Source organism: Piliocolobus tephrosceles, chromosome 6, assembly GCF_002776525.5.
Source record: "Piliocolobus tephrosceles isolate RC106 chromosome 6, ASM277652v3, whole genome shotgun sequence".
Lineage (NCBI taxonomy): Eukaryota > Metazoa > Chordata > Mammalia > Primates > Cercopithecidae > Piliocolobus > Piliocolobus tephrosceles.
The window spans coordinates 45,834,005-45,861,410 of NC_045439.1; the positions used below are offsets into that span (position 1 = coordinate 45,834,005).

A 27,406-nucleotide genomic window follows, 5' to 3' on the forward strand; every position below is an offset into this window, starting at 1 on the left:
GTTGGTAGGTTCACATTTGTCCTACCTATTGTTTGCACAGAGTTCTATACATTTGAAGAGATCTTCCCAAAAGGCTTCTTGGAAGTGCTGAGCTTAGGGAATAACTGTCGGTCATTTTACTCTCTAGGTAGATGCATTACGCCCTGCTGGACCAGCTGTGCAGTCAGGACTACAGCCTCCAGTCTCTGAAGGCCATGCTCTCCCTAATCCCAGGGGAGCTGGCAGGGGGCTGACCATTGAAGGAACGGCTTTACCTCTGGGTGCCTGGCATCCAACAGCCTAGTAGGCTATTAGTGATGAAGTGCACTGTATGTTTTTAAAAGTTGAGTATTTTATATTTGTATAAACAAATGCTGCAAAGATCATTTCTAAGTGAGTATTACACATTTCACTGCTCTTACCTGGATCAATGATATTTCTTTATCACTCTTTTTTTTTTTTGAGACAAAGTCTCACTCAGTTACCCAGGCTGGAGTGCATGACGCAATCTCGGCTCACTGCAATCTCCACCTCCTAGGTTCAAGCAATCCTTCTACTTCAGTTTCCTGAGTAGCAGCGATTAGAGGCATGCATCACCACACCAGGCTTTTTTCTTTCTTTTTTTTTTTTTTTTTTTTGTATTTTTAGTAGAGACAGGGTTTTGCAATGTTGGCCAGGCTAGTCTCAAACTCCTGACCTCAAGTGATCCGCCTGCCTCGGCCTCCCAAAGTGCTGGGATTATAGGCGTGAGCCACCAGGCCAGGCCTCCCGATCTCTCTTGATCTATCGCTAGCCTGGCTTCTCTGCCTTCCCACTGTGGAGCTCTTCACCCACAGATGAGAACGAGCTCAGCTCTCAGATCACAAGCGGGACCACCCTCAGGAAGCCCACCCCCTCAGCTGCAGAGCTTGGAGAGGAGCCCCTGGAGCTCCCAGTATTTCTTTGGTCAAAGGGAGCCTGGCCTGGGCTCTGCGCTGCAGCAGCTATTACAGACCCAGGCTCTCCAAGCCAAGAGGCCAGGCTCAGTGAAGTAAGCAACATTTCACACCCTCTCTGCTTTCTCAGGGGCTTAGAAAAGGCATAAAAAGTGCCCCAAGGAGCATGAGGAAATTGGCTAGAACAATGACTTTCTCAATTAGCCAAACTCTTTTGGGGAAACCTGCAAAGTTTCAGTCCTCTTATACCCTACAAGATTTTAATTTAGGTTAAGGGAAGTTGGAGGTTGGGTAAACGAGAGGTGAAACTTCATAAGAATTAACCTGGGCACATGAAGACATGTTGTCCCATGGACAAGGAGCCCAGGTTCCCCCCAGGGGAGGCTGCCCTGTGCAGTGACCAGCTGAATTTCTCGTCTGTCACCCACAGGGGTTATCTAGCTGTTCTATGGACTTTGGTGGAATGCTGTGACATCTGAAGAAAGGAAAATCTCTGTGACAGCCTGGGACACTTACGATTCTGGGTCTGAAAGGTGGTTCCAGTTGGCGATGGTTCAGCTGGGCCCAGTCGATTTCCTTAAAAAAAGGATGTCTCAAGATGGCGTGCTCACCTCCCTGAGTCAGGCTGCCCAAGCGCATGGTGGGGTTCTTGGTCATGAACTGAGTGAGAGAGACAGAAAGTGTCAATCATTCATTCACATACAACCAGCATGTCACAAGACAGCAGGCATCAGCCATGGCAGAGGAGCTGTGCGAGACTTTCTGGCAGGTCTTGCTTAACTAGCTGGGTTTTCCATCACAGGCAGCACAGTCAGTATGAATCATGCCTTAAAGGCGCGATTGCCTATGTGGATTTATGGCTTTTCCCACTTCCATTTCAGACATGGCCACTAAAAGAAAGCAGGAGGGTCCAGTTTTCTTTTCTGTAAACACCACGTATTTTTCTTTCCTCTTTAAAGAAAAGAAGCTCTTTATAACAGCGTGCCTTTCCCCAGCACTGCCGTTGTGGGCAGCAGACATCTTCTGAATGGGGCTACTTTCAGAAACAGCTGTGCCATTTTTCTGAGTGACCTGACCAGCTGGCCAGGATTCCCGCTCTCTGACGAGACCGCAGAGAGGAGAGAGAGTCGTTATTTTTGAAGATCTGTGTGAAGAAGCAGCAAAGGTGACATACTGAAAAGGTCTGTGTCCTGGCTCTAGAAAAAACCAAGTTGGCCACTTTTCTTTATGCAGTGAAGATATCATAGCCCTAGATGAAAGGCTTTTCTTCAAGATGTTTCCCCCCACCGCCACTGTTTCGAAGTAGGATCAATGACTGAGATTCCATTGCTCCATAGACCAAAAACTAAAATGAGCGCTGCCACACAGCTAAGCAATGTGTGCACAGAGCTTCTCCGTCTTTCCATCAGTTGGGAAACTTCCTTACTGCTGGGTTCCTATCAAGATATGCTGGGCTAAATCTGCTTTCCCAAAACAGCCAGGAAAGATGTTCTGATCACTGCCTGAGCAAGGACTAGTACAGGATAATTCACTTTTCATGGCCGGAGTGTGGTTCTCAATTTCAAAGACATTGAAACTAATTCCCCATATTGAAAGAAAATTGTCTTGGATAAAAAGTTTTGTTTTTGTTTTGATTTAAATCAGGCTATCTTTAAATAGACTTATGACAGTCCCCAAGCACTTCTTTCCAAATCTGATTTGTGAACAAGACAAAAGTAATGCTGTGTTTATAGAAATTGTTTTGGAGCAGCATTTACAGAGAAAATCTTGTTGAAGGTGCAGACACGGAAAGACGGTATTTGGAGGTGGTCCCCCCTGCCATGCCAGGTGTCCAGAGGTGTCAAGCTGCCAGTGTTGCTTCAAATGAAAATGATAATGTTGAAGGAGGCTGCAAAAGTTCCTAAGCAACCTGATGGGATATACCTTGTAAAATGCTTTCAAAAAAGCTTCAAAGGGCAGCTAATAAATGAATATACTGACAGGGTTTAATTGCTTCTCCTGTCTCCTAGTAACAGGCATTAAAGGCCACAGGTGGTTCTGGGTTGGAGGCAGGACCCAAAAGTAAAAGCAGCATTCAGAGCGGCACAGGTCCAATCAGAGCAGCTGCCATTCGAGGCACTTACAGTGGTCACCGGGGATTCAGGAGATGCATATCTTATAAGTAACTCAGTGTTGTAAGAGCTAGGAGTTAGTTCATACTACTTGGGCTCTCACTGAGTCAGCCTGTGCAACGCAGGCAGGAAGGGGGAAAATACTTACAGAAAAGAAATGAGTAGATTCTTGCGTTAGGAAAGTCAACGGGACACAATTCCTGATGGAAGAGCAGTTGCTATTCTAAGAGCTAGTTAACAAAAAATAATGCTGCAAAAAACTCGGGAGACAGGACGGCAGAACACACCCAGATGGCCTGTGGGAAATTCCCAGGCCTGCCAATGATGTGAGAGAGGACATCTTGTGAATGGGTGGGTACAGCTTGTTCTTCTGGGCAAGACAAACAGTGCGGGACTCTATATGCCAGGGTGGCTGAAGCCCCAGTGTCCAAGAGGCTTGCCCATTCCTCCCTGCCCCTGGCACTGAACCCAAGCTTCCATGGGGCACTGTGGAAGAGGCCTTGCCTGATGACAAGTAGACCAAACACGACCGTCCATCCTCTAAAAACTGCACCCTTGGAACTGGGGAAAGGCAGAATAACCCTTTCACTAGCTTGATACTTAGCCTCTTGGGCTTCTGATAAATCCTTTTGAATAACCAAGCAGTTTTGTTTTTATTTTTAATACCTTGGCCTGAGCCCTTTAGATGCAGCCATTCTCAACTTACACACACACACACACACACACACACACACACACACACACACACACACTTTGATTCAACTGACAAAGGTTTTTAGGGAGTCTACTATATGTAAGGCAGCACACTAGGGGTTTCTCGGGGACATGCAGATGACAAAGACAGTGTCTCTCCACCCAGGAGCTAATGGAGAGAAGGGGGAAGAGTCAAGCAAACTTCGTAATACACAGCCGGATGAAATGAAAAGAGACTTAGATCAAGTGCTGTGAGAGTTCGGAGGAGGGACGGGGCAAATAACATTGGGGCTGGTGGTGGGAAGGCAAGTGACAGCCTCATGGAAGAGGTGGCATTTGACCAGAGATGAGGATGAACAGAATTAACATAGTAGGCATGAAGGAAGAAAATGTGCCTGAGGACACAGCCAGCACAAATGCAGAGGCATACAAGTGCTTGGTACAGCTGGCATGCAGGGATGGCTGAGGAACCGCGGGGGCAGCCAGTGGGATCCATCAGAGGTGAGTGATGAGAGCTGCATAGCAATTTAGGGGATGACTCTGGCCACAGTGTGATGAATAAATCTTAAATGGAGAGGCAGCGCCTGGTGCTAGCAGTTCGAGGCTGAGACAATAGCTGAGAACACACGAGAAGTTCAGCAACTAGAAGAGTTTCTAGTTAATCGGAAGGAAGAGTTGGAAGCACATTCTGGAAGGCTGTGGAAGAATGAACACAATCCACCAACTGCCTGGAAGGGGAGTGAACAGTCCAAGATCACAGGTTCTCCCTGGCTGCCTGATGGGGCAGTGGTGTTGAGTAACAGAAACAGGGAACAAAAGAGGAACGAGAGATTATTCTTTGTAGCATGAGTATCAGTAGCAGTGTTAGTAGTAGTAGTAGTAGTTTTGTTAGTGGAACAAAGACAAAAACAGCTCACACTTAATGAGATCCTATAGTCTGCCAAATCTAGGAGGTTGATGGGCTCAGCTTTGTATTGGAGGTATATGGGCACCCATGTGCAGATGAATTCTAGGATAAATCTGGGGTGCAGGCCAGGGCTGGCCAGAATCTAACGCTCAGAGACATTGAAATTTGAGTAACCACTAAAGCTGGGAGGATAGGTTAGATTGTGGAAAGGGACAGAGACAGACCAGAACTGAGACTAGCCCTAGGTCTCAGACACATTTTATTCGGTCTACATAATGCGTTTTGAAATAATTTTAATTACTCCTCAAACATTTAAACACTAGGAAATGTCATATCACATGAAAAGGCAGGTTTTCCGCTTCTCACGGAAAATGAGATGCTCAGGAACACGGTGCCTGCACTCCTCTTCCATAGCAACGGCCTGGAGTGGAGAGGGGCTGCTGCTTCTCATGGGGCGTCAGAGGCCCAGTCAGCCACACGCCCCACCACTCCCTATCGCCTCCCATCTGGCTGGTGTCACTCATGGACTTTCATGGCTCCTGACCCCTGGCGTAGAGTGGGAAGCAGCCAGGGTGGCAGCTGGAGGAGCTCATGAAGAGGCCAGAGGAGGATGAATACCATGAAACAGAAACCAGGACCGGGAGGAGAAGGGTCCGGGGTGATGCTAAGGGGGTGGAAGCTTTGTGTGTCATGGTGGTGGTGGGGTGGCCCTTCTACCACTACCCCTCTCCAATGACGTGAAGACGAGGAAGTAAGGGAACACTCAACATTAGTCCCAGGGCTGAAATCTTTCACAGTTCACGTTGGTGCAGATGTGTGGAGTTGGAGGTGGACAGCTTTCCATCCTAGGCTGGGCACGGGCCTTTCCCTAAACACTCTGTTTCTACTGCTGTGGATGGTGACAGCATAATCCTTTTGCAGAAAACTTTCATTATTTGCTTATGTCCCTAATGGGACCCAAAGGCCAGTAAGTTAACAACTGTGCTGCTCAGGGCCATCACTTTCATCCACATCTAAGGTCACACTGAAAAGTTGCCTCACCTCAGCTGACCTTCTCCCTGACTGTGATCCAAGAGGGAAAGTCGGCCAAAGAGGAAAATAATGTGACTTCATGAAATATTCTGCACACGTTTACTGAAGGAAGCAGAATGTTTTCTAGGGCCAAGAAAAGCACTTTACAAGCTGCAGAGAGTGAGGGGACCAGGGTGGAAAATCTGGATTCTCCCCCAAATGTAAGTCTCAGACTCACTGGAGAGCAGCAGAAAGAGAAGGGTCAAGAACTCGGGGAGTCATTTTGTGCTCCCCTTCCTGCTGTGGCCCTCATTACAGTGGAACTGAACTAGAGGATACTCAAGGACTCAGAGGCACACCTGGCCCTGAGAATGAGACACTTAACAGTTGTTTTCCCAGACTACAGAGTAGGTGTGGCTGCAGGGGAAAGCAAGCAGACATGCTCCCTCCTGAGGCTAGCTCTAACAGGACACGTAAGGGATTTGGGCCAGGTTTGTATAAGAATGTCCTGGGAGGCCTTCTGCAAGCCAGGGAAGGCTGAAAGATCTAACAGCTTCTCTGACATGGAGGGTTGGTCAGGATCTGCAGCATCACTGCTTGTGTTCGTGTAATTCTTTCACCACTGAGTTACTGTGTGACCTTGGACAAATTTCTTCGCTTCTCTGGGCCTTAGATTTCTCAACTCTAAGACGAAGATTTTCCCATATTTCAAAATGTTATGATGAGTCCATGAGAGAATTAACATAAAGCGCCTGGCACAAAGAAAGCCCTCAAGAAATGCTAGTATTGTGACTATCTTGTTGCTGTCCTATGCTCGAATACACTGTCCCTAAACACTCTGTTCCCACTGCTGTGAACAGTGGCAGCATAATTCTTTTGCAGAAAACTTCCGTGATTTGCTTATGTCCCTAATGGGACCCAAATGCCAAACTTGTAAGTCCATCCTGTTCTACTTAAAGGCAGGGGCACAGATAGAAAGCTGCCGAGAGACTACACTCTGAGGTCAGCCTTGACCCTGAGGCTCAACTGGCTCTCCCTGTTCCTCTACAGCCAGGAAAGAGAGAATAAGATCTCTTTCTGCCTTCACTGTCCTAGGCTCCAGTAGTGCAGTGGGAGGAATGGTCTTTGGAAAACAATGTTTCTTTTTCTTGCTTTTTAAAAAAATTTCTGAAATAGGCTCTTCCTATGTTGTTCAGGCTGGTCTCAAACTCTTAAGCTCAAGCGATTCTCCTGCCTCAGCCTCCTGAGTAGCTGGGATTATAGGTGCGCATCACCATGCCCAGCTAATTTTTGTATTTTTAGTGGAGACAGGGTTTCACCATGTTGGCCAGCTTGGTTTTGAACTCCTGACCTCAAGTGATCCGCCTGCCTCGGCCTCCCAAAGTGCTGGGATTACAGGTGTGAGCCACCAAACCCGGCCTACAAACAATAGGTTTTAATGTGCAACTGTATCTGTATTAACAACAGAACAGAGATACTAAATGCAGCAAGATGGGTGCAATGGAGCAGCTTCTTTACAAATCTGGTGTCAGGTATGGTGCTTATCACATCTTGTGGGCTGTGCTACACATGAGGCAGCTTCAGTTTTGAGTTGTTGGATGTTCCAGATTATAGAGTTTAAACTAATGCTGTGTCATTATGAGTCTTGAAATAACCGGGCCCAAATGTACTTTGAAACTCACTAAAATATAAGTAATGGCTAAAAGTATTCTTTTCCTCTTTCAAAATCTGTCTGATTTCATAGGAAGAGGACAAGTTTTATAAATAAAGCAATTAGTCTAATAAGATTTTCTTCCAGGAGCCAGAGAACACTGTATTTTCTACCCAATGGCTGGATTTGGCTGTTGGGCAAACAAAATGACCTTCTCCATTCATTCAATTTCAGACCTTAAACAAAGGGCAGAGAGAGAGAGTTAGCAGCTAATGCTGGCAAGTTAGAAGGGAAGGAAACCATGCCACAGAACCTTCCTGCCAATATTCCAGAGCGATGATCCTAAATAGGGAAAAGGCATTTTATAGCTCTAAAGAGGGTCCTGGGGAGAAAGGGCAGAGAAAGAGCACAGGACACAGAATAGAGTATGGTTCACAGCCATGATGCCCAATCTCGCCATGGCCATAGACCCTAATGGCCACCTTGGGCTGGCAAGAAGCACATCACGCATGCGTGTTGCAGGCACGTGTCCGTCTGAAGGATGCTGCTGGCACACGCAGAGTCTGACCCAGTTACGAAGACCAACCTTCTCCTTTCATACCCATCCTGCCGGCTGTTGGGGAGATCTGGAGATACCCTGTGCTAGCAGCACCCTCCAGTTCAGGGCAGTGGTCACTCAGGAATGTGGCTGCACAGTATAAGAAAGACACTAGGCTTGGACCTGGCATCGATAAGTCACTTTTCCATAGGAGAAGGCAGTGACAGACATTTAAATGTAAGATGGGGCTGATGACAGTCCACTGGGGGTGGGATGGGGCTTGGTAGGGTGGAAAGGACAGACAACAGACTTCCGGTATCACTCTGGGGAAACTGTGATCTTCCCAAGTTCAGGTTCTTATACAGAATGGTGCTGCTATGGAACACTGGATGAGCCAAGAGAAGGAGAAGTGCTCTAGCCTGCTCAGATTGGATCTGGATGGAATTTGCTGGGGAGGGCTGGAACTAGTAACCTGCACACTCATGGCAATGGCCCACCCTGCCAGGTATCCAGACTAGTTTGAGAAAGGGGAAGCTACAGGAGTGGAGAGAGTAGAGAATGATACAGTTTGATACAAGTTACCGCTTAAGAAGTGGTAGCCATTACCACTACATATGTATGCTGCATACTCTTTTGTTGCACTAGGCATTAAGTGTTCCAAATTCATTGGATATAATCCTTACAGCAACTGTGGTTATTATTCCCATTTTAAAGATTAGGAAACTGAGAAACGGACCCATCTGTAACCTGTCACATAGTTTGGAAGTGCTACAGTCAGGATTCGAACTCAGACCTTTGCTCTCAGTCCCTGTGCTAGACTTCCTCTCGAGGCTACCAATTTTCTTATTTGGATTCTGGGTTAAGACACTTGGACCGACAGGTGAGGAGAATCACTACACAGTTATCTTTATTTTCTCCTAATAAATGACACTCAGGACTTCGCCGGATGAGAATTCACAGCACTCTGTGTGTTTCCTTATGTTGTACTTCTTTGCCGGCTCATGTGACATTCTTTTTCCTCTGATTCCATGGAAGGAGAAGGGCTGAGAAGTACATACAGTGCAGGTGCTAAGTGAAGGAGGAGAAAAGTAACAGGGCTGGAAAAAATCCCAGGCATCCTTCCGCCTGAACGCCTGGTTTTATTTCACACTACTGAGGGTCTTTATGCTGGAAAAGATAGAAGGACACTTAAAATTTTCAATACTCAAAGAGCTGTTGACCAGAAGAGGGGTTACACAAGAAGTAATTTCAGGGAGAAATAAGTTCAGGGAGTGGAAGTTAAAGGAAGCATATCTAAGCATAAGAAAAATTAAACACATAATGTGGTTGTAATACTCAATGCCATTAAGTGATGAGAGGGCTTCCTGGCAGGAACAGGATTGTGTCACTGAAAACATCTGAAGCAGAGCCGGACTGGCCTGTCCGGTGTCAGATCGGTGGCCACAGTGGCCTCCACAGTCTGTGCCCGTATCAAGGGACTCTTTTCTTTCTTCTCTTTTTGCATTTATCACTAAAAACTCTGGGAGGAGAAAAAAAGCTGGCATTTTGAAGACTGTCCTTCCCTCAGCTACAGATGCTTTGTTTTCCTTGAGTTTGAACCGGGCTTTTCTTTATAAAAAATAAAGTGAAATAAACTTGCTCAAGCTGATCTCCCTGAGCCAGTGAAGGAGGAAGTGGGCATGCGGGTGTATTTGAGAATGCTGGCGGGTCAGTGCCTTACCTGGCAGGTTGTAACTGACCGGCATCAGAATATTCTGTGCGATATCTCCAGAGACACACTACACAGTGTACTTTATTTTCTCTCGATGAAACTCAGTACGGTAAATGCCCTATACCGTTCCTGCAGCGGGGCAGGGGCAGTGCTCAAATCCGTGGTGGGCTTGCTGGTTGTGTTTTCCATGCTATCTGCGACTGGAATCCAGCAGCCCTTCATGAGCACATACTCAATTCCTTTCCAAGGTTCCCAACACCCTGCACCTCTTCTGTGTTTTATAATCATTATTGCTTCCCTGTATCTTCATTCCTGTCATGGGACAATGTTGATTAACCGTAGGTAAAGGTTAGAGGAGAGTCTCGGAGATGGAAACCCAAGGTCATGCGGTTGTGCCAATGCCCGCAGTTAGACAACATGCTTTTATTCCTGACAAACCAGTCTCAGGCAGCTCTGACTGATGGGGCGGATTTCACTGCTCTCCAATGACTTCCAAGTGTTAAGAAAAAGCTGCTGCCACCCTACATGCCCAAGCTATACAAAGTACTTTTTTCCAGGTACGATTCCCCAAATGTAGCTACTGAAGAGAAGTGAGTGCTAAACAAAGATTCCCTAGTGGGGACTATACAATGTCCTTTATTCTTCTCTCATGAAATCGAGGCCAGTACCCTTCTTTATCCTGGATGTGCATTATCTTTGGCATCCAAACCAAATCTAATGATCAACTGCCCAAAATTATTGACCTTTGATAGTTGGCAAGGACAAACAAGCAAAAAACAACAAAGTCAAATACTTCTGTTTGCAAGAGTTTTTCTAACTTGAAACAAAAAGCTTTTCTGACCCACAGACACTGGTTAGCAAATCTCCACACAGGAAAAGTTTCCAGGGTCATTTTACAAAAGCTTTGACATCTTTATCTTCCTGGCAGAGATGGAGATAAATGAGACATGCAGCATGAGTACTCTATTTAAAACAGAGAAAAAAAATCCTTCACACAGCTATCAAAATGGAAGGACCTCCCACCTTAGGAAACTTACAATCTAATGAGGGAAAAAGAAGTAGAGAACAAGAACTTCAACAAAATTATATGACTTAAAAAGACCCAAATACAAAATCTCTGGGAAGAGCAGTGTTTTTCTGTTTTCTGCAGACACTGGCCTTGATCTGTGAGCAAATGGTTCCTTTTCTGAAGGGTGTTAACCTCACTAGGGGTTTCGGTAAGAGGCCTGTGGGGCAGCTTCCTTTCCTCAGACAGGCATTCCAGTCCTGACTGCCAGGTTGCATGTTAACCACTCCTCTTACTCAAGGATCTTTCGATAACTTTCTTTTGGATTTCCCCTAACAGTGTTTGAAAAACCAGCCCTAATGATCTGGGATTGGATCCTCTGCATTATTCAGGTCCCATTTTTCCTTCCTCTTCCCCAGCCTTCTCCTGGCTGACCACCTTTGTTGGCTTCCTTGAGCATTCCAGCCTCTCCCAGGAGGGGAGTAGGGAAATGGAGAGGAAGACAGTCAATGCTCCTGGAATTCACTGCCTGGCGACAGATGTGGGACACACTCAGGGCTAAAAGAGGATCCCTGAATTAACTGTGGTTCCCCCTCCTTTGTGCATAGAGGCAAGCAGGATTCCTGCAGACAATGGTCCGATGATGAAATCTGAGAGGCTGGATGACAGAGAAATCCACATGCATACATACACACTTTAATTTCTATAAAGCTTAGGAACAAAAGCACTTTATAATCTCCTTCTGATGCCAAGTTTACAGTGCTTCTAGAGTCGACAAAGGTGACTCAGGAGAATGCACCCAGCACCTCTCAGCACTTATTTAGCCCAGGCACCTGTGTGAGCTCAAAGACAAAGGTGCCGATTTCACCTGAGTAGAGCCTGAGCCACGTGATTTCTTCCTGGAGATGATTCAGCAAAGGAGTACTAACCTCTGAGACAAGGCCTCGGCTTCCTGAGCTCTGCTGACTCGCCTGGGACTTCCCTAAACCTTTCCGGACCTAGACGAGGGCAAAATTCAGCGGAACCTCAGAAGCCCTAAGCAAATGACAGACTTTCTTTTGCCTTATCATTATCAGCATTTTGGGATAATTTACTGTCAGCCTAAGAAACCTGATGGCATGGTGACACCAGAAAACAGGTAGTATATATTCCCAAACCAAGTAAAAAAAAAAAAAAAAAAAAAAAAAAAACCAGAAATAACAGCTGGAATGCCTTTTATTTTTTCTTTACACAAACGTGTGTGTCGTCATACGCCTTTTTTTGTTAACTTCTGAGGATCCTGCCAGTGTGAATAATCCGTTCTCTGCGAGTCGCAGGTGAGGCTACTTTTGAGGCACGCACATGTTAAGTATTAAACAGAAACATTTGAAACGAAGATGAGAAAAACAGAAGTGGAAGCAAGAAAAATACTCTTTCCAGTGTGCTTATTTGGGTGCATATAAAGTTACTTTTAGATGTGCGATTACTGGTTAATGATTTAGGGAATTCTTTTCCAGTAGAAATCCTGGGCTAAAAACTGTGTGTGCTCTAACTACCCCCGCGCCCACTGATTCTGCACTCCATGGGAAAAGTTCTCACAAGCAAGTCCTTTGTCCACTACCCACGTCTATAGGAAATGTTTGAACAGCTACACACAAAGAACTCACAAGTCCACAACCTTGGGGGTATTGTGGGTGGAGAGGGCAGTGGTAAAGGTGATGACAGGGAGGGCCGGTTGGGACAGTAATATTAGATTAGGGGTGAAGAAGATGCTGGAGCCTTCCTTGCCAATCACACACTTTTAGAGGAAGGCTGGACAGTACACACCCTCCCCAATCCTGAATGTAGGCACTCGCTGACATCACGCCAGATGAAGCCCTGAGGTCTTCAACATCTGTAACTCTATGGTACGTAACATAAACAGGTTGTCTGAACAGTTTCCCCAGATACAGAATAATAATAATACCTTTCATTTAAAAAGGTAAGAGGGAGTTCAACAAGCTTTCCTTCTTAAATAAATCTCCATCTCAGGAAGCCATGGAAAGATGCTCCTCCACCCTGAGATGGCAGAGAGAGGCACTGTGAAGGGCTGGCTTGGAGATCTCAGCTCTTCCTGCCTCCCAGTGGGAAAGGGCAGATCCAGCCGGGAAAGGATCTCCCAGGGCCCCAAGGAGGCAGCATGGGGCAAAGTCCAACAATGAGGATTCTCTCCTTCTCTGGTCTCTTTTCTGTTAAAAATGCTTCTTTGGGGTACCCTTTGTTACTACCCTGGGGGTTGAAGGACACTTCTTGAGAAGACATAGAGTTTCTTAAGGGATGCTGAAGAAATGAGTCATGCTAAAACCACTGGGTAATTCTGTCTGGGGCAAAAAATCATCAGGGTGACACAGACTCCCAGGCCAGGAAGCCGAGACTCTTGGATTTAAGAGATGTGGCCAGGATCCACAGGGCAGCTTGTATGTGGCTCATATCATCTGCTCTTTCTGTATATTTGTATTGTAAACCATTTCCCTTCATTTGTGAAGACAGAGATCACTTTTTCTATACAGGCTACAAATGTTTCTTCACACACACATGCTGAGCTTGTTTGTATAAGATATTCATTTATGTGGTGGTTTTAAAAACTTTTCCATTGTGGAAATTTTAGACAACAGTAACACAGACCCTCATGTATACTCATCACTCAGTCTTGATGGTTACTGACACATGCCCAGTCTTGTTTCATCTGTTCCTCCCCACAACTCCTGAATTATTTTGAAAGAAATCCTAGGAGTCACTTAATCAGTAAATACTTCAGTCTGTTGGTCCACTCTTTATACAATAGCCAGGGTGATCTTTTGCACATGAAGTAGTGATTGCATCATTCATGCTTGCTTGGAATTCTTCAAAGACTTACATTGGCACTTCAGATAAAGTCCAGTCTCCTTCGTGTGGCCTAGGATGTCCTTTGGGCTCTCACTGTTCCCTCAGCCTCCTCCCCTGAAGCTCTCACTGCCCCACCCCTTTGCTCATCACACTCTAACCAGCCTGCCACTGAGCTGCTCAAATGGACTGCTCCTTTCTCAAGACCTCTGCACACTTTCAAGCCTAATTTCTCTTCAGTCTTTATTAAATGTCATATCCTCCAGATGGCCTCCTTTGGTGGCCCAGGTCATGTTAGATCTGCCTGTTAAATAAATGCTTTCAAAGAACTTTGGATTTTAATTTTTTTCTCATTCAGTTGTAAGTATACAGTTAAGGTATAATTGCTCTTTAAAATTTCTTTCTCCCTCCCCACCCCAACTGGACTGTAAATTCCACAAGAGCAGGATCATATTTGCCTTGCTCATCACTGGATTTCTAGCACCTCGCACAGAACCTGAGTATTGCAGAACCCATGCCTGCTATGCACGTGTACGTTGATATAAGCCTATTATATAAAGAAACAGATCAATATCTATTTGGCTATTTACACCCCACCTATGCATCTTTGGTCAAGATTTAAAAGCTCCTGGAAAAACAAAAATACAATTTCCTCAGGAATAAAAGCCTACCACAGCCTTGTGTAAAATTAAGTACGCAATAACCTTGATGATGTTGCTGAATTGTTCAAGGAGAAGATGAGGATAATAACACCTCTAAGTGTGTTGTGAAATTACTACTCACAAGTTAGCAATACTAATCACTTACTCTTGTATTGTGCATTCCACTTGGAAAACACTTTCATGTATACTGCGTTATTTGAAGCGCGCACTGTAGGTGTTATCATCACACCTTTATAGACTGAAAACCAGTGGCAGAAGTCAAATGAGGTCTAGGGTGTGTTCTTTCCGTTCTAATATGTAAAGTCCTTTCATCTCTCTGGGCCTGTTTCCTAATCCACAGATGAGGAAATGTGGACAAAATATTTTTAAACTATTTCTAGCTCTACAATTCTGTGTTTATGCTTCTAACGATCACACAAAACTATAAAATAAGGGCAAAGACAAATAATTACAGTTCACAACTTAGCACTCATGATTTCCCTACTGTTTTTAGAACTATGCAAAACACCATCCAGTGGATTCAACTATTCACATCAGGAACTCTTGAAGTCACCAGGCTCCCAGAATGTCTGATCTTAGGTGGACACAAAATTCTGGAAAAAGGCGTCAAGTCAATAGTGGTAAAGAACACAGTATACCTTGATCTGGCCCTGTGCAACCAAATGAATGCTTGTTCAGAGTGCACGTACCACATCTTATTATCTATTCATCTGTTGATGGACACTTGGGTTGCTTCTACCTTTGGGCTATTGTACGTAATGCTGCTATGAACATGGGTGTACGAATACCTATTAGAATTCCCACTTTCAATTCTTTTGGGCAAATATCCAGAAGTAGAAGTGCTAGATCATATGGTAATTCTGTTTAATTTTCTGAAGAACTTCCCACCATACCATTATCCACACCAGTTTACATCCTCATCAGCAGTACACAAAGGCCCCAACTGATTTAAGTAATGTGTTAAATGGCCTTTGATGAGTCACAATTTCTCAGTGCTTCATGGTTTCCTCCTCTATAAAACAAGGGGGTGGGAATGGACAATCTCTAAGTTTTCTTCTGGTAGTAAAATAACTATATTGGCCTAATTAAATCAAGTTGCAATTAGAGCCAGAAAGCAGCCTGAGTGGTTGGCATAGCACGCCTTGCTATCTCAAACCCTCCTCCTAATATGACAAATACTTTTGCAGAGATAAGGACAGAGTGTAAAAAACTCATTTCATGCATGCAGCTCTCAGCGGTAGTAGTGCAGGACACTTCCTGGTAGGTACCCTGTGCCAAGCACTGCTTCAGGCACCCACACATGTTATCTCATGCCAACCACGCAGTAGCCCTGTGGGTTGGATACCCCACCTGCTGAGGCATGGAAGAATTATGCCATTTGCCCAAGGAAATGGAGAGGAAACTAAGGCATGCAAGACTTATGCCATTTGCCCAATGTCACACAGCCTATTAGTCAAAGAGCCAAGATCTGCCCCCAGGCAGCTCTGCTCTGGAGGCAGGTTCTTAACCAACCCAATTCTGATGCCTTTCCCTCCTCAGTGTGTCTCCTTAAGTCTAGTCTTGAGTGCTCTGAATATTTCTTTCTTCTCTGATCACATTTCTATTTAAATGTCTCAGTCCCCTGCAAAGACTAGCTGAATGTTCTCATCTATACCATTTAAGCTTCTTGTTTTTAGGCATGGAGAGTAAAATGTACCAAAAAAAAAAAAAAAAAAGAAAAGAAAAGAAAAAAAAAAAATCCCAGAAATCCTCTTAGTGATTTTTTTTTCTTTTTTTTTTAGTAATTTTATCTGACAACATTTAAGTGTTTTTAAGAAAATTACATTGAAGGTACATGCCTTGAAGGAGGAAAACACGGAATGCTTATTGTGTGCCCGGGAAGTTTACCTATATTATTTCATATAATCCAGACAATCACCCTTTGATATGGATTTTATTACTTCTATTTTACAAGCAAGGACACTGAGATTCAGAGCGGCACAGAGGCTCGCCAAGGTCACTCAGCCGGAAGGTAACAGGACTGGGAGGCAGGCCTTGCGCTGTGAGCCCAGAGCCCCTGCTCCTTCCGATGTGGAAGATGCCCAGAGAGAGTGTCAAGTGTCACTTAGGAAAATGAGTGCTAGACACATGATATGTAACAGTCGCAGCTGCTGCCTCCATCACTGGAGCAGCTGGCGTGAGAAAGGAGCTGAAATAAAGAGAAGTGAAGGGACTTGTAGCTTCCCAAAAGTGAACCTACAAGGAGAGAGAACAACTCAGTCTCCACTGTATGCGATTCTTCTTAGGCACCAGAGGCTGTTTCCTCTTGGAGGAAAGACCATGAGGCTATTACTGGATAATATATTTGCTCGTTACCAAAAATATCCATATTTACATAAAAGATATAGCTTGAAGTAACTGAGCTCACCTGGTTAAAAAAGAAACAGTCTTAGAAATTCCATATGAATCTTAACCTTGCTTAGTACTTGTCCTAGGTTCTAGGCTAAGGGGATGATACCTAATTTCAGATTGAGTTGGAAAGAACTCTCTCAAGAGGACTCTGAAACATGAGAATAAGGTTGAGGACTTCTGAAAACGTAAAGACAAAAAATGAGGAATGTCCAACCCAAATGGTGATGTGGCCTCTTAAGATTTCTACCAGACCTAGATTCAAAACGCATATGGTATCTATCAGAGAAACACTGATCTGGATTGCTAATCCAGTGTTTATATTAGAGAATACAAAAATTTCTTGAGGCATGGACTGACTTTTATTTCCTACCCTTCATGGTACCAAGCCTAGTGACCAATGCTGACAACAGGCATTTCTTTATGGCTTGAACCAGTATTTTCATGTGAATTATGAACTCTGGGATGCTTTGTCTAAATATTAAAAACTACTAAATCAGCTACAGTAATTGGACTAAATATGTGGGGTATGGAAAACCATTAGTATGATGAAGGTGGCTGTTGCCGGCCACAGAAGGCTGGCATGCTTTTTCGCAAAAAGCCAGGTTCTGGGCCATGGAAGTAGGAAAATGATCATGCAAAGTCCGCCTCCCTCTGCAGCATGATGAGGCTGTGTTATCGTGGTTTATGTTATTAAAATTGGCTGCGGCCAACCTAGGTGAGTACATTTCCCTTCAGGAAGTTAAGAAACTTCATGGCACAAATCCACGAAGACAAGCCTTTCTCCATGACTTTTTTTTTTTTCATAAAATTATAAAAGCCATGTTTATGGTTTCCTCTAAAATTTCCACTAATATAAAAATGAACTGTTCTTACAAAAACATGTTAGATAGGAGACATTTGGTAGAATCCCAAAGTACTGTGAGATTTTTATTTCTGTGAGATTAGTGCTTTCTCAATTTCAGGAGGGTACTGGCACCTCAGCTTGAGAATCGAGCCATGTGTTATGATTCACTTTGGTAATATTTGCCTCAGAAGGATTTCTGTGATTATTTCTCTTTTAGTGATGTAGAGAATTCTCAGGGACAATCAAGCCTTCAGCCCCAGTACACAGTGACTTACATAACAAATGTCCTTGAAATGGCACTGATTATAGGGCTAGAAGTTTCTAAAGAGAAACAAGTCTTTCAAAAAGATAGCAAATATTTCTCACATTTTGCTTTTGCCTCAAATTACTGAAGGGATATAACTTAAGGATAGTAATTCTTAGGCCATAGATACTATCCCACAGAATATAGATTGTTCTGATTTATCCCTTCTCGAACAACTGATCTTTTATTTGCCTTTATATCCCCTCTGCATATAGTAGGTGAAAAAACATGATTTTAGGGTTACAGAATTGACCCAAATTACATGTACTTTATTTTCAACATAAAGGTGTCCAACACATGTTTTTCCTCAATTCAAAGGCGTCCAGCACAGTGCCTTAAATGCACACACAGAAAAGACTTTCTCAACATGATCCATTACAACACTGCACCTGCAGCCTGGGCGTGGCACCTGGCTTGCATAAGAATAACTTGGAGGCAAAAGAGATCTGCAGAGGTTTGGAAAACCTTCCTTCTCCTCTCCCAGCCCTAAAAGAAAGGCCCTTCATCCTGCTCCTTGAAGATGCCGACAGAAACACAACTGATAAAATAACAGGCTGGGAATGGCATTCACTTGACCCAAAACTCTGGCGTGGCCTGACTGTATGAAGGGGAAACATCACCTCCCCTCAACTAAAGTTTGAAGTGCTAGAAATACTTGTTATTTGGCAAACAAAGTTATCAAGGACTATCAAAATTGGCCCCAAAATAACTATTGCATAAGAGAGGGTGTATTGCATAAGAGAGGGTAACAGCCTGAGAGAACTCTGGTTCTTTGCTTCTTTAGATTAGAACACAAATTTTAGTTAGAGCTAGTGGTTTACTGGTGGGAGGCACTGAAAAGACGCCAGAAGCACATAAAACAAGCTGGTCTGCAATAGATCAGAAGCTAGCTGGGTAAGCCAAACTTACAGATTTGAGGATCCCTGTGGCATCTTCATGGAGCCAGGTAGGGTAGACCACCTCGTCATTCAGTATGGCCTCAAAGAGGTCATCTTCGTTCTCTGCCTCAAAAGGTGCGTGACCGCAGAGCATCTCATAGAGCAACACGCCCATTGCCCACCAGTCTACTGCAGGCCCGTACAGCATTTCCTGGAGGATCTGTGCAAAGGGGGCAGCGGGAGAAGGTGGTTCATACATAAGATTAACAAATGTGTTCTTCATAACTAGGGAAATTGATGCACTAGGAAATATCAAAGTTTTTTTAAAAAAAAAGTCTCCTGTGCTACCATGCATATTTCTTTCCATTTCTACAGAGTGGTCTGTTTTCCCTGTGGTCAACTCAGAGATGCCTTCTCCGGTATGGTGAGGAAATATTTATGATTGGGCCACAGTGATGGGCTCGTGCAGATTCCGAACAGAAAGAGTTCTGGAAATATATCCGTGAGGAAAAAAAAGGAGACTAGGTTCACTCACTCATACGGGAAGGATTCAAGAGCCTTTCTTTAGTTCTGCTAAATGATGCTGAAATTAAATCACTAAGTAGAGACGAAGAGGAAAATAAATAGCCATGAGTGGCGTTCACTTTGTCTTCATTTAGTGCTAAAGCCCAAAGCAACTGCAAAATCTACAATTTTTTTTTTTTTAACTCAAATTCTTATTAGAGTGACTTAGGCCATTTTCAGCCATCATTCACCCAATGAGCCATAAAGGAGTCTAGAGGTGTCGGCTTTCAACACTGCCCCCAACGCTGCAGCACATAAAAGCAGCCAGTGGCATTTCTGGTCAGAGTTACCGGAGAGCTCAGATTTCAGAGCTGCATCAAGCAGCTGCACTCACCTCTGGAGCGATATAGTCTGGCGTGCCACAGAATGTGGCCGTGGTGACGCCATTGCAAATCCCCTCCTTGCACATTCCGAAGTCTGCCAGTTTACAGTGACCCTCGTGGTCCAACAGGACGTTGTCCAGTTTCAGATCTCTGAAAGATACAAAGAGCAGCATGAGATAGGGCAGCCAGACCCTAAACCATCCACCTCTCAGAATGGGCACACACACACACACACACACACACAAGTGCGGCCACATGCGGCCGTGTGAGCTTCTCTGTGCTATCTGGATGACAAATTTAGATCAAGTCTCAGAACTTGCCTCATGGCTCCAAGATGATGGGCCCATTAAGAAGGGGCTAACCACAGGAAAATGTGGGCTGTCCTTTAAAAACGGAGGGCAGAATGTGGCTTTTCTAGGCTTTCCACTTACCTTGTACTCAGCCTATCCCCCATCCTCCACTCTAGCACCCATCTCTACCCATCAGAGTCAGAGTGAACACTCATAGGGGAGGTGGCCACTGTGTGCCAGGGGTGGTGACAGGCACTAGGAGCACAGCTGATCTTCATCTGCAAGGAACTCACAGTGTAACGGGAGACAAATATTTCCTAGGCTAGAAGCTCCATGATGGCCGGGATTGTGTTTATGTGGTTCGCCACTATGCCTGGCATAATGCACTTAAGAAATACTTGTCAGCTGGGTGCCTGTAATCCCAACACTTTGGGAGGCTGAGGCAGGCAGATTGCTTGAGTTCAGGAGTTTGAGATGAGCCTGGGGAACATAGTGAAATCCCATCTCTACAAAAAATACAAAAATTAGTTGGGCATGGTGGCATGCACCTGTAGTCCCACCTACTTGGGAGGCTGAGGTGGGAGGATCACTTGAGCCCAGGAGTGAGCTGAGAGTGCACCACTGCACTCCAGCCTGGGCGACAGGGTGAGACCCTGTCTCCAAAATGAAAAGGGAGAAAAAGAAAGAAATACTTGTGTGTGTGTGTGTGTGTAAAACAAATAGATATATATCTTATATACAGACACACACACACACATATGGACAGGATAGACAGGGGAGGGGCAGAGGAGGGGGAACACACCAATTGCTGTATCATCCTAGTGGCATGATGAAGGTATGAACCAAGTGCTACGAGATAAACGTAAGAGCGAACAATTCCTTCCAGTGGGAGGAGAGAGAGACAGCCTCACAGCAGAAGTAGAAATTGAGCTGGGTCTGAAAGCATGAGTCAGAGTCTCCCAGGCAGAGAAGGGGGAGTGAGAAGGCCGCCATGGAGAGGCGGATGGGGCGGGGACATGGCAGCAAGCCCAGTGGTGTGGCTGTGCAGGTGGACTCAGAGAACCCTGGGTATGTTGAAGGAGGCTGAGGGGCGGGCAGCACAGGACACAGGAGTGCTGGGGCCATGAAAAATCTCAGGGCTACAAGGAAAGTTAAGTCCTTCAAACCATGAAGGGTCCTGAATGTCACACTAAGGAATTTTGATTTTCAGATATTAGGCAAAAGGAACTTCCTGATGCTCCCTAATTAAGGGAGTAACTGATTCCTGGCTGGACAAGAAAACATCAGTTAGGGGAGGCTGAAACCGTCCAGGGAAGAGATGTTAAGACCTGAACCAGAACAGTGATGAATGGAATGAAAAATAAGGAGTCAGTCAGGAGAAAGGAAGCAGGGCTTTGGTGAAAGCAAAATCAGTAATAAGGCTTGATAATCACTTAGAGATAGGCAGAGAGAAGCAGCAGAAATGACTCCTGGGTTTCTGTCTTAAATCCAGTAGGTTTGTGGGGATGTTAACCAGGAAAAGGAAAACCAGAGTGAGAAAAGGGTTTGCTTGTGGGTACCCCAGGTGCACAAGAAGCCTAATAGATTATGGAGACTGGTTCAAGGCATTTTCCACCCCTCCTCCAATCCCTAAGAGCAAATTCACGTGGAAGGAAGTGAATATTCAGCAGCAGGATTGTTTAGTAAAGAGTCCTCAAGGTCGGCAGGAACATGGCCGTGTACTGATAAAGCTGTCTATAAATAAAAGCCAGTGCTCTCTTAAAACAACCCGCTTCCCAGCACAGGCACATGGTTCTCCTGTTGCCAACCATACCCCAGGGCACTCTTACAGAGGGAAGGTGGCACTGCTAGCCTCACAGGCACAGTCTAGACTGGACAGAGCGGCAGCTTGGCCTTTTGGGTGAGACATTTACACTTTGGTTTTTAAAGGAACAATATGCTCAGAGCCAACCCACATAGGCTGATCAGTGACGAGGAGGCTGCAGGTCACTAGGGTGGCCTGGAGCTTTGTGGTTAACTGCCATTGTGGGAGGCTGCCATGGCCTTGGCTGCCTGGAGCCCCCCTCGCTGTGGCATCTTCACAGTGGCTGCAGCTGACTGCTCTTTCTGGAGTGTCACATTCACTATGGGTTGTGTCAGGGCACTCGAGGTTCTATTTTCCTGCCTCAGTGTGAGAATCAAGGTCTGTTGGCCTGCATGGCCCAAGGCAAAAGGTTGGTCTCTGTCCAGCCTGGATCACGTTGCTGGCTTGGAGGAGGTAGGTGATGACAGAACTGGCATGACTGGTTTCCACACAGTGTCCTGTGAGTTGATACAGCCTGGCCAGGCAGGTCTTACAGAAAATGGCCACTAGAAAATGCCCAGGAATGGAAAGCAAGTCTGGTATTCCAGGAATCCCCAGTAAGTGTGGTTAAAGCAGCAAAGCTTTCATGGCACAGATCAATGGAACGTAGAACAGACTTCTCTGCTCCTAGCAGCAGCCCCCAGGTGTCAGGGGCATAAGGCAAAGGCATGCTGAGTACCTGTGCACCCACTTCAGCGAAGCAAGCTTTCTGTGTCTCTAACCCAAACCCAGTCCTGGCTCCAAATCAGCCCTTCTCCATGCAGAATCCCATGTCCTATATAAGTGTTTTCAGTGGGCTGATTTGTGGAAGCTGCTTCCTCCCCTTGCCCCACCACAGGCATACAATATGAGCACAGCTAATTTAACCTACAAGAGGTTGCAATCACAGCAGCGCAGGTCAGGAGCAGGGGTGAGGATGATTGGGGTCCTGTCCAGTGAAGGAGGCCCACACTCTCAGTTCTTCCACAAGTGTTTTCTGACTTGCGAGGCACTATAAGGCCTGGGTGCCTGGCTCTTCTGGGGCTGAGGGCACACAGCAGAGAGGCACCCGGCTGAGGCTGGACACGCTAGTCTGCAGCCCCAGGAGAGAGCATAGCCGGGGGGACAAAGCCCATGAGCCCAGCTTTATCGACACTGTGTCCTAGCCTGACAAGCCAGGCCTATGTGGACCTGAGCCCAGAACACTCTCACTCACATTTCTAAACAAGGTCACTGAGTTTCAGAATTTTCCCGAAGCCAGTATGCCTGCCGAGGTCTTGGAAAGGATCTTCTTGGGCAACAGAAACAAGTGCTAACAGAAATCCACAACGGTCTGAAGAGTTGACCCGCAGTTGCTTAAGAGCTTGTGACTAATGTCCCAGGTAAGAGGTCTGACTGCTTATTACTCAGCTGCTGTCATGGGCAGCAGGAATCGCGCGGGGAGGGAAAGTGCTGGGCCATCAGTTTTGTCCGTCAACTATTACAATCAGCTCTGCATGGGGAAGTCTTGGGACGCAGCTCTCAGAAGACACAAGTGGGCAAGACAAGAATGTGACTCATCCTGGTCACAGGATGCCCGAGGCCACAAAGGCAGGTTAGACACCTTAATCCTGATTTCAATCTAATTTTAGGTATTCTCAGAACTGTATGAGCCATAAAGGAAACGCCATGGCTGTTCTCACACCAGGTGCTATCTAGTAAGACAGATCACTCAAACTGGGATCCCAAGAGGGTTCAATTAAGAGCATAGTGTAATTCCAGGTTACCAGTTCTGCCTTCAGCAAAAGTATCTCATACCTGCTCTATGAAGTCTGTCCTGATGTCCCCAGAGAGTCATAGTAATATCAACTCTGCTCCTAGGGTGCCCAGTTTATACTTCTATGATAGCACACCCTACACTGTAATCCAGAAGGCTCTGTCTGTGCACCTGTCTTCCTTCTTAGCAGCCCCAGCATGGTCCTGGCAGGAGCTGCTGACCAAAGGGATACACAGAAGCATTTCAGATGGACCCCAATGTGACTGCCCTGGCCAACTCGGAGCCTATCTTATTTTTAGGGGATGAAAGGACACTCCATAAACTTGGCTCCAAAGTACTTAAACTTATAAAAAGCCACATTTTACCCCTTAGAGATAGACTTGAGAGGGAAAAGAAGAAACCTGCAATCAAAATTTAAATTCTTCTCTTTGGTGAAGCTGGAGAAAGAAAGAGATTTTGAAGGGTCAATTATTAAACAATGAGGATCAAGCAGAACACTTATCCTTGTGCTGGCCTGCATCCAAACGGAAGAGCAGAACGTGGAGGGGGTGACTCAAACAAAGCCAAAGATTACAGAGCCATTTACAGTCATGGTCAGCTTCCACTCTAAAGGGAAATCATGCCTTTATTTTTTTTTAAAGCAAAAGAAGTCACCCTAAGCCTCCTGACTTTAGTTTGAAATATGCAGAGGTCAGTTTTTGGCTTAGGAGTGCCTCAGCTTCCTATGCCAACATGTAACTCAGCAGCTGAACTTAACAAGGCTACACAATGAAGATTACAAGTTCATACAGGGCAGAGGCTCAAATCCTAAAATGCCAAAACCACAATTACCGGCTCGCCATTCATTAGCTCATTGAGCACCGGTATTTAATAGCTACAGCTTTTGTCATGCAAGCACAGAAGGGTAGAAAGAGTTATTCTATCCTCTGTGCTTGTCTGAAAGCTACATTGTTCTTGCTGGGTAATCAGGGTTACTTAAAATGCCCACAGTAGTTTCAGAGAGAATTCCCAAGTGATTGAAGACAAAGGAGATTCAGAAATTGGATTTATTTTGTTTCCACCATAAGCTATCCCGAGAGTAATAAAACAGATTGACATGAGTCTTACTGTTTAGATCACTAGAATCAGTTACTCTTCCAAAAGAAATAAAGGAAAGAGAGCTGAGAGCTGGCTCCTTGAACAAGAATGAATCTAGGATGCTATTTATATTAACTATTTTTAACATATTTTTCAACTTTTATCATGGGAAATTTCAAAATAGACAAAAGTAGGGAGAATGACACAACTCTCATACCGATCAAATAGCCTCGGCGGCTGCCACTGCACGTCCAAACATGTTCCCTCTCTACATCGACTCCCTCCCTCCCTGATCCATCTTTTATCAGATTATTCTGAAACAAATCCCAGACATGAACTATGTCATCTATAAACATTTTAGTATCTGAATCTAAAAGATAATATTTAATTAAGTACAACTTTGATACCCGTTATCATAAAATACACAGTCAATTTATGACTGTCAGCATACTGCCATTTGTCTGTTGCTCATTTGGGGGTGGTAAGTCTGTGGGTCTGTCCAGACAACCTGGAAAAAAGCTTTTGTGAATAACAACAACAACAACAGTGTCTTCAGTGGTGAATATACACTGAATGTTCATCAAATGCTAAGTGCTTTATCTGTATTATCTTATTTTATCCTCAAAATAACCCTATGAAGTAGGCTTAACCCCAAGATCATATAGCTAGACAGGGGTAAAATCAGGATTCAGATTTACTTCTGCTCACCTCCAAGGCCTGGGCTTGTAACTTACTACACCAGGCCCAATCCCTTCCATGTAGTCACTGGCCAATCCTCCTGACAGACTGTTTCCCAAAAGGACTTTGATTGAAACAAGAACCACCTGAGAGAATCAATAAATATCCTACGATGGCACTATGATAGAGGGATGTTTTATGCATATTACTGTGAAATGCATACTCGAAATATTGCAAAGCAAGGTTCTTTTTTTCTTGTTTTGTTTTGTTTCTTAGCTTGTGCATAAATAAAGAGTTCAATGGATTTTGCAGTCCTTGAGGATACAGGAATAGCGGAGTGCACAGCAAATCTCTCAAGTGGTCAAATGTGCAGATCATTTGCTGCCTTCCCCTGAGGAGGAGGAACTAACATGTAGGTAAGTGTGAAAAGGGGGCATCTGCCAAGTGAGTGAATGTGGGTTATGATCTTAATTTCAGAATAAAACTACTTAGGACTGGCTTGTGTTTTGAGTGTCTCGGTTTATACTTAAAATTGTTTCAAAGCAAGACTGATTGTATTAAATTGGCAAAAGACTTTTGAAAAGTCACGGAATTAGCAAAAGTGTAACATTTGGTTTCATCTTGAGGTAGACAGTAGTGCCATTCATGTATCACCTGACATGAGATATTCATCCCTTCACCCACCCAACCATTCTTTGAGTATCGTCCATGAGCCTGGCCATATGCCAGGATCTTGGGATACAATAGTAAGCAAAGGGGGCACCATCTCTACCCACAAGGGGGTGAATGTATGGTGGGAGAAGCAGACAGATCACCACACAAGTAAATTTACAATTATCAACTGTGATGAGTGCAATGAGGAGAAAACATGGGAATAGATCAAGGGATGGCCTGACCTAGCACTGGGGGAAGATTTCCCAGGAAAGTGACATTTGAACTGAGCTGTGAAGATTATTAACCAAACGAAGAGACAGAAAGAAGGGAAAGTGAGGGTAAGGAGAATTTCAGAAGGAAGGAACAGAGGTGAGGGGGTTCAGTTATGAAATGAAGACTAGTGTGGTTGGAGTCCTGGGTGGCGAGAGAAGGGAGTATGGAGACAGGAGAGAGGAGGGACCAGATGAGGCAGGGGCCAGTGAGGATTTCAGTCTTTAGCCCAATAAACCATGGAAAACTCTGACTCAGGAAAGGGGTGACATTAGATTTTCATTTTACAAGACTCCAGATCAGAGGAGTTGAGAATGAACATGAGGAGATCATTTGGGAAGCTACTAGAGTATCCAGGAGGTAAATGATGGTGGCCTGGTATAGGGAGGGCGGTAAGGTAAAGAGAACTAGATGTGTCAAGAACTATTGGGGGAAAGCAATGGAATTTAGTAATGGAAGGATGTAGGGGATAAAGGGAAGGAGGTATCAGCAGGTTCTCGATCACAGAATTTATTTTGGACAGATTGAGCTACTTTTTTTAGACATACAAGTGGAGACATTTAATAAGCAGCTGAATACACATGGCTAGATGTCAAAGGGAAGGCTGGATCAGAGCTACAAATTTGAGTCATTACCTGGGTGTGGATGAGTTCACCTCGGGAGAAGGAATGAAATGAGGAGAGAGCCTGAGACTCAGCCTTGGGAAGAGGAGATCCTGAGGCCAAGATCTCTGGTCTTCTTTATACTTAGACTACAAAAACTAGTGATGAATTATACTCAGAGTAGGGTAGGGGAGCTGTGTACCTAGAGAGTGAGGCCCAAATATTTTGCCTCCATATGGGCCATCTGTAGTCCAGGTAAACTTTAAAAAGATTAAGGCCGGGCACAGTGGCTTACGCCTGAATCCCAGCACTTTGGGAGGCCGAAGCGGGAAGATCACTTGAGCCTGGGAGGTCAAGGCTGCAGTGAGCCATGATCACACCACTGCACTCCAGCCTGGGTGACAGAGTGAAACTCTTAAAAAACAAGTAATAAAATTAAAAGATTAGAAAAACATCAACCTTGTACATTCAGAATAACCCAATGAATTCTTTTCAGGTTAAATTCTCAATCTCTGCTACGTGATGTGATACTCTTGTGAGTGTAAAATTAAGAATCTTATTTTACAAAGATATTGGTTGCTGCATTTTATGTAATTAGCAAAAAAGCTAAATGATGTATCAATCGTGGAATGGCTAAATTATGGTATTTCTATGACAGAATCTTATGAAAGCTGCCAAAATTTTATGAAGGACTAAAAATGTAAGAAAATGTTTATAACAGAATTTTTAAATGTTATTTGAAAATGGTGTTTTTGATTATAAAATATTTTCATTATATAAAATTGATCATTCCTGAAAAAAGTACAGAGAAAACGATGATGGGTTACAAGTCTTCCAGTCTTTTCTTCTCAATGCTACACTAACACAATATCATACAGTAACATAGTTTTCTCACTTAACAATTGTCT

At 44.6% G+C, this 27,406-nt stretch overlaps 1 protein-coding gene across 4 annotated transcripts in view; it reads right to left on the minus strand.

The window, feature by feature from the left end:
• PRKCH (protein kinase C eta) overlaps positions 1–27,406 on the minus strand; it is a 233,087-nt gene that overhangs the window by 1,668 nt on the left and 204,013 nt on the right. For all 4 annotated transcript variants that reach the window (XM_023231862.2, XM_023231883.1, XM_023231872.1 and 1 more), the window contains exons 11-13: positions 19,361–19,499; positions 18,494–18,682; positions 1,431–1,574 (exon numbers count right to left, since the gene is read on the minus strand). In XM_023231862.2, the coding sequence (XP_023087630.1) occupies positions 1,431–1,574; positions 18,494–18,682; positions 19,361–19,499 (472 nt within the window). The remainder of the gene's footprint in view (positions 1–1,430; positions 1,575–18,493; positions 18,683–19,360; positions 19,500–27,406) is intronic.